The following is a 6,604-nucleotide window of genomic DNA, read 5'->3' as shown; positions in this document are numbered from 1 at the left end:
TCCACAACTAGACTGAAGAACAAAACAACAGCAACTTGTCTGTTCCCCTACCCCCAATTCCCCAGCACTGTTCCCTTCCCCCCAATACCCCAATAAAAATCTTTAAAAAAAAAAAAGAAAAAAGAAAGGACAGATGGGCCCTCAATGTGTGCTTCTACAGGGGCACAGGTTAGTGGTAGAATGGGCCTGATATTCTGTGGGGAATGTGGAGAGACACCACAGCAACACACATTTATTTTTCTTTATTGTGAGCTTATGTTCACTTATTTTTAATATTAATCACATCAGCACTATGGCCCTTAACTGTTTGAAAGGTTTATCGACCCCCTTGAATAAATGGTAAAAGCTATGTATGAATCCTTCAGAAAAATGTACATTAATACACAATTTTGCAAATCATGGGGGAAAGAAATTCCCAGGTTAAACTGCTGCTTTAGCAGTCAGTCATCTACTAGCTTGGATATCTGCAGTGTTAACTAATTATTTCATTCATTTAACAAATACTGGAGACCTATAGTGAGGCCAAGCACAGTTCTCTATGTTGGGTTTGTATACAGTATAGAACAAGATACATATTTGTCCCTGCCTTCATGGAGTTTGCATTCTAGCATGAAACAGACATTAAATGAGGAAACAATATAATATCATGTAAGGGTAAATTTTATGAAGAAAAATAAAGGAGGGCAATGGGATAAGGATGAGTGAGGCTATTTTAATGGTGTGGTCCTCTCAGAGGTAATTGAGCAAGACCTGTATAATGTAAGTCAATGGTCATAAGAAGTGAGAGAAGAGCACTGCTGGCAATGAGAACAGAAAGTGCAAAGGCCCAGAGGCCCTTTCTCCCCCCAAAATAAAAGGCAAAGTTCAGGATTCTGCACATTTTCTTTACCCCATAATGAATAGCCAGCACAGTTCTCAGAACATAGTGCTTGGTTTTCGGATTGGAGGCCCTCCCCACCTCCCCATTTCAAACATCATATCCCACCCCACCTCTTTTCAGTGCTTCTCTGAAATGCCTCTCCCCCTGGGAAACCTTAACTCATCCACCAAGGAGCGATCTCCAGTTACTTTCATTATTAGTATAAAATTTTCTTTAAAATAGTGCTTGCTGCTTTCTAAGGATATGTGCGTGGGGCAGTGATTTTGTTTTGGAGGGTGATATGGGTAAAGTTGCGGGCAAGCTGCAGCTACTGAACGTGGGAGCACGTAGTTTGGGTCTTAGTCCTCCAGTGGCACCCGACGCTTTTTCCAGCAAGACTACATTTCCCAGAGTGCCCCGCAGGCCAGGGAGGCGCGGGGAACGGGGTTTTGTAGGACCCGGCTTGAGGCAAGATGGCAGGCTCGCGGTGAGCAGCTGTCCAGGTAACAGTTACCCTTTCCTCCTCGGGTTAGGCAGTACCTAGAAGCTAAGCTGGGCAGGCCCAGAAGGTTTATCGGCAGTTGTTGAGGTCTCCTACTTGTCGTTCGCGCCAGAACAAAGCCTCTGGCGTCACCAGACTCGGTCCGTCCCGCAGAAAGGCCGACGTTTGGCCGCGCGCTTCCTGTGGGCCTCCCCTCGTGCTTCGGCCAATCGCTGGGGGACCTCTCTAGGTCGAAGTCTTTCGGTTCTGCCTCTGGGTGCTAGTCCCGATGCTCTTGCTAGCCCGTTCCTCAAATTTCAGCCCCTCCGAGACCGTCCGCAGTTTTTGCTTCGGGGTTGAATTCCGGGCCAAGTGATTTACCCTCAGAATTTCTCTGGGGTGAATAATCATCTCCCCTGCTGGGTGTGCTTGCCTTTGCAAGGGGATCTAAGTCCCCCCCAAATGTTTTGTTTCTTGGTTCGTGTTCAGAAGACAAGGGTTTGCGTACCACCCTTGCCACTTATTAAGCAGTGGTATAGTTGGCATGTAAATCGTTTGATCTCTCTGAGCCTCTGTTCTTAATGTATAAAATGAAGATGTCTCCTTCGCAGACTTGTGAAAAAGTACATAACATATGGGAAAGTTGTAAACTATAAGAAGCACACTGTATGAACTCGGGAATCGTAGCGTACTGACAATGCAAGGAATCAACCTGCATAGTTTAGCAAACAAGACTGTGAGGCCCTTGGCCTAATTCCATTTTATCAATATGGGGGAAGGGAACGAATAATCTTCGAGGCCAATTAAAAATGAGGGATGCAACAATGCTTATGTGTCTTATTCACAACAGCTGTGGAGGTTGCGGTGGTTTTCACCATTTACCATGGAAGAAACTGAAGGTCATTTAGTTCATGACCTGCCCAATGTTTCCCAGTTTGTAAGCGACTGACTTAAAAGTTCTTGGAAGCTAGTCCAAGAAACTTCGTACTTTAGTGTCTTCATGAATCAAAGATACCTCACATGATTAATACGAGAGTGAAATAAAATGGTAATGAAAGCACCTTAGAAAGTTAAAAACCTTATACAGATGTAAGATGGTGAGGTTATATTTGGGTCTTCAGTGTGTGAATGTGTTTGTTTAAATCAATATTTATTATAATAGGCCAAGGGTAGGCCTTGTTTAATATTTCATTTAATCAGAAACAGAATACTACTTTAAGAGATGTAATAAGGTCTTGTGTATGGTACTTAGGGAGTTGTACACAGACAGACACATTAGCATTATGAAGGAGGATGCTCTGTGTAGCACGTGGGAGTGACTGTTTCTGAGAGTAATTACGCATTTGCTAAGCACTCTGTAAGTGGCGAGAACTACACCAGGTGCTGAGAAGTTTGCATTTAAGGGAAATTGTAATCGACATAGTTCTGGGGTTTCTGACCTGACACTTTGATGATGTTGCTCATTGTCTCATATTACATGGAAATGGAAGGTTGTTTAAAAGCTTTGCTTTAGGGGACTCTGGTTCTAGGTAGTGATTCCTATCTTGTTCTTGTAGTGATCAATATATCGTGTCACTTTAATTTACTGTAGGTAGCACTGATTTTTTTTTTTTAATCTTTTACGCAGGGATGAAAATAGGTATGCCCAGAAGCAAATTTGGAAGGTAGTTTTCCTTCAAATCATCTTTTTTCATACCACCTGATAAGCATCCTGATTCACCATGGCGTTAGGAGCAGTAAAACGGGCGCTATCAAACAGATCTATCTTGAAATATTTATTCCCAACTCAAAGTAAGTGAGTGTTTTTAATATTTTAAGAGTTTTAAACTTCCTCAAGTACTATAAAAATATGTGTTCATTATAGAAAATATAAAGCATTTAATTATTCTATATGCCTTTTAATAGCAGGAATGTTTACAATGATGAAAAAAGGAAGAAAAGCCTAAATGTTTATCAAAAAGGAATGGATAAATTATGGTATATTTTTAATATATGTAAAGATCTCCAAATGGAAGGGGGGAAAAATATGTCACAGAACAGTATGTATGGTATGATCCCATTTGTGTGTTTAAGAGTTGATCTACCACATCTGTGTGTGTGTGTGTGTGTGTGTGTGTGTGTGCGCGCGCGCGCGCGCATGTGTGTATGTGTATGTATGTGTATATATAAATGTAGGGTAAAAAATATGGACCAAATAGGTTATCTGTAGACCANCTCTTAACAATCGCGCCACTCAGCCGGCCCTGAATAGGCACTTTTGCAAAGAAGACACATAGAAAGTCCGTTTTCAGTGTTACCTGTGGTTTGTGATATATTCCTTAGAAACATACAATAGATCTGCCTTCATCACCAACCCCATTGTTTTTGCTACCACTCTGTATTCTAGTAACATTGACCTTATTTTTGTTTCTTGAAAGAATCATACTACTTCCTAGTTTAGAGCCCTCACACAGGCTGTTCCCTTTTGCCCTCTTCATCTTCCTAACTTCTGCCCTGGCTTCAGATTTCTGCTTAAATTCATATGCTCAGAGGAACCTTTCCTAACCTCATTAAACTAGTTAGATGACAATAGACTAGTTATATGCTCCATGGCATTCTTTTGCTCTGGGACACTTAGCACTATGATAATAAAATAATTAATTACATAATTATATATTTAATATCTGCCATCCCCACTTGATGTATTATCTATGAAGACAGAAACTATTGCTCTTGTGTCTGGTACATCTAAAAGTGCTTCATAAATATTTGTCGAGTGGATGAGTACAGAATGAATTGAAAATTTAAGAGTTGCAGGAAAGCACCTCATAATGAAATAACTTTAAAATGAAAACTATATTGTAAAGATCTTTAATAATCTAAATAAGTCCTGATGAGCTCTAGGAGGCTGGTGGTTTGAAACTGACAATATTTTGGCTATTCATAGAAAAGATGTTCATTATACATTGTTAAGTGGGAAAAAGATTTATATATATACATATATATATATAGTTTTATATATATTTAGCAAATCTATCTGTATATGTATCTATATATAATTATGTATATATGTATATTAACAAGAATAAAAGAAAACCTCAATATAGTGTGTTTGTGTGAAAGAGTGGTAGATTAAAGGAGAACTAGGCAGTCGGTACATATCTCAGCTCTACCACTTACTGGCTACTGGACTTTAAAAATAGCACACAGAATGTGTTCAATAAGTGTTAGCTATTATCTTAATATAGATATAAGAAGGGACAAAAATTAAGAAGTTACACACCAAATGTTAGCAGTAATTACCTCTGGGGTTTTGTTTTTAAAATCTGGATTAGTTGTGGGGTTTTTTTTAATCTACATTTTCTATTCTAACACAATGGTTAAGCTCATGCGTGTCAGTATCAGTAGTTTCTGGGTGCAAAGCACAGTTCTACCACTTGTACTTCGCATAACTTTGAACAAGTTCAAAGTCACTCAGTTTGCTTCTGTTACTTCATTTGTGTAATGATAGTCACAATAATTACACCTATCTTCTAGGGCTAACAGAAGGAATAGACAAAAACAATACATGTAAAGTACCTGAAGAACACTGTCTGGCACACAGTAAGGGTTCAAAACTGAGGCCAATTTTACATAATAAAAAAATTTAAAAAGCTTTTAGAAAGATTATCCTTAATGGTTTGGCACTTAGATTGCTCTGAAGCCTTTGATGTCTGATTCATATAAAAAGTGACTTTATTCTATGAAGTTAGAAAATAAAAAAACAATCCGCTTTTCAACTGAAGCCATTTGAAGCCAACTCCAAACCTCTACAATTTTGTCTGTTTAATCATTTTACTAGCATGAATTTAAACGGCTTTTATGAAGGCCAGTGTAAGTTATTTGTCAGTACTTCAAGTTTGTAGTTTTGGAAATTATAGTTTTCAACTTGCTGGCACTGAACTGTAAAGTTACAAAACACTTCATGACCTGCCTCTCTTAGCTACTCTTCATGGTCTCCCGAGTTTCCTGCTGCCTCTCTCCCTACCCCTTCTCAGAGGCCCTTGCTGGCTGTCCTCTCCACCTGACCTCTAAATGTGAGAATTCCCTGGGGTTGGTTCTGGGTCCTTTTTCTTTTTTTTCTGCATTCTCCCCCTACAAACTCTCAATATTCCCATGGCTTTAAATCTATGTCTCGCCCATACCTGTGTTCTCCAGACACATCAGTCTGACCACCTGCCTCATTTTACATCTTTACTTGGGCTATCTTAGAGGTATCTCAAACTCAACAACTCCCAAATGAAGTCATTCATTTCCATCCTTATCAGATCCCGAAAACCTGTTCCTTCTTTACTCTTCTTTCAAGCTAGTCATCAAAGTGTTACGTGAAGTGTCTTTCTTCTCTCAACTCCCACATCCAACCAATCCATCAGCAAGTTCCATCATCGTTTCTACTTTCAAAATAAATCTGTACTCTCTTCCCTTCTTTCCATTTCCACTGTTGCCACCCTCCATAACATTATCATCTTTATCTCTTGACTTGACTGCAGTATAGCAATACCCTCATTAGACTGGCTTGCAGTTTTGCCACTCCTCACAGTACAGCCAGAGTTACCTTTTAAAAACATAAATCATATTATGTCACTTCTTTTGTGTTAAACCCTTCAGTGACTGTCTACTGCACTTAGGATAACATCTACACATATGGCCTAGGTCCTACTTCCATGTTATCACCACCAAGGCCTACAAAGCCCAACACGACCTGGTTCTTACTTCATCTCCTGCCAATTTCCTCCACACTGTACTCTAGCATATGGTAAGCTATTTCCACCTCCTTTAGACTTCTAAGTTGTTCCCTCAGCCTAGAGCTGTCTCTACGCTCTTTCCCATAATTATGGCTGGTTTCTTTCCAGGTCTCAGCTTTCTGAACCTTTCCTGGCACCACTAAGTGAGGCTCCCTGTCAGTCAGTCATCCCTACTCTGGTCACAGCCATTGAAACATGTCCTCTGGAGTCATCTTTGATCCATCCCTCTTCTGCTTTGCACAGTGAACATTTGACAAGTTCATTTGATCATTCACATCTGCTTCTGTTCCCTGTCTCTTCTACAGCATAGTCCAGAAAGACATTATAGGGTGGCTTTGAAGGGTGGATAAGATTAGAAAGGACAGATGGGGGCCGGCCGAGTGGCGCGATGGTTAAGAACTGGCTTGGGATGCCACAGGGCCCCGGTTTGGATCCCACATATGAGGGCCAGTGACACTGCCCTCCACAGCTAAGATGCTGAACAACAGCTCAACCTGGAGC

At 40.3% G+C, this 6,604-nt stretch overlaps 1 protein-coding gene across 1 annotated transcript in view; it reads left to right on the top strand.

Moving 5' to 3' along the window:
• The first annotated feature begins 1,272 nt into the window (after positions 1 to 1,272).
• The window catches only part of MRPL42 (mitochondrial ribosomal protein L42), a 26,362-nt gene continuing 21,030 nt past the window's right edge, over positions 1,273 to 6,604 (top strand). Inside the window, exons 1-2 of the mRNA XM_019661261.1 lie at positions 1,273 to 1,362; positions 2,968 to 3,131. Of these exons, the coding sequence (XP_019516806.1) occupies positions 3,062 to 3,131 (70 nt within the window). The 5' untranslated portion in view covers positions 1,273 to 1,362; positions 2,968 to 3,061. The remainder of the gene's footprint in view (positions 1,363 to 2,967; positions 3,132 to 6,604) is intronic.

This window comes from Hipposideros armiger, unplaced genomic scaffold, assembly GCF_001890085.2.
Source record: "Hipposideros armiger isolate ML-2016 unplaced genomic scaffold, ASM189008v1 scaffold_342, whole genome shotgun sequence".
NCBI lineage: Eukaryota > Metazoa > Chordata > Mammalia > Chiroptera > Hipposideridae > Hipposideros > Hipposideros armiger.
This window is presented reverse-complemented; position numbering and strand designations above follow the sequence as displayed.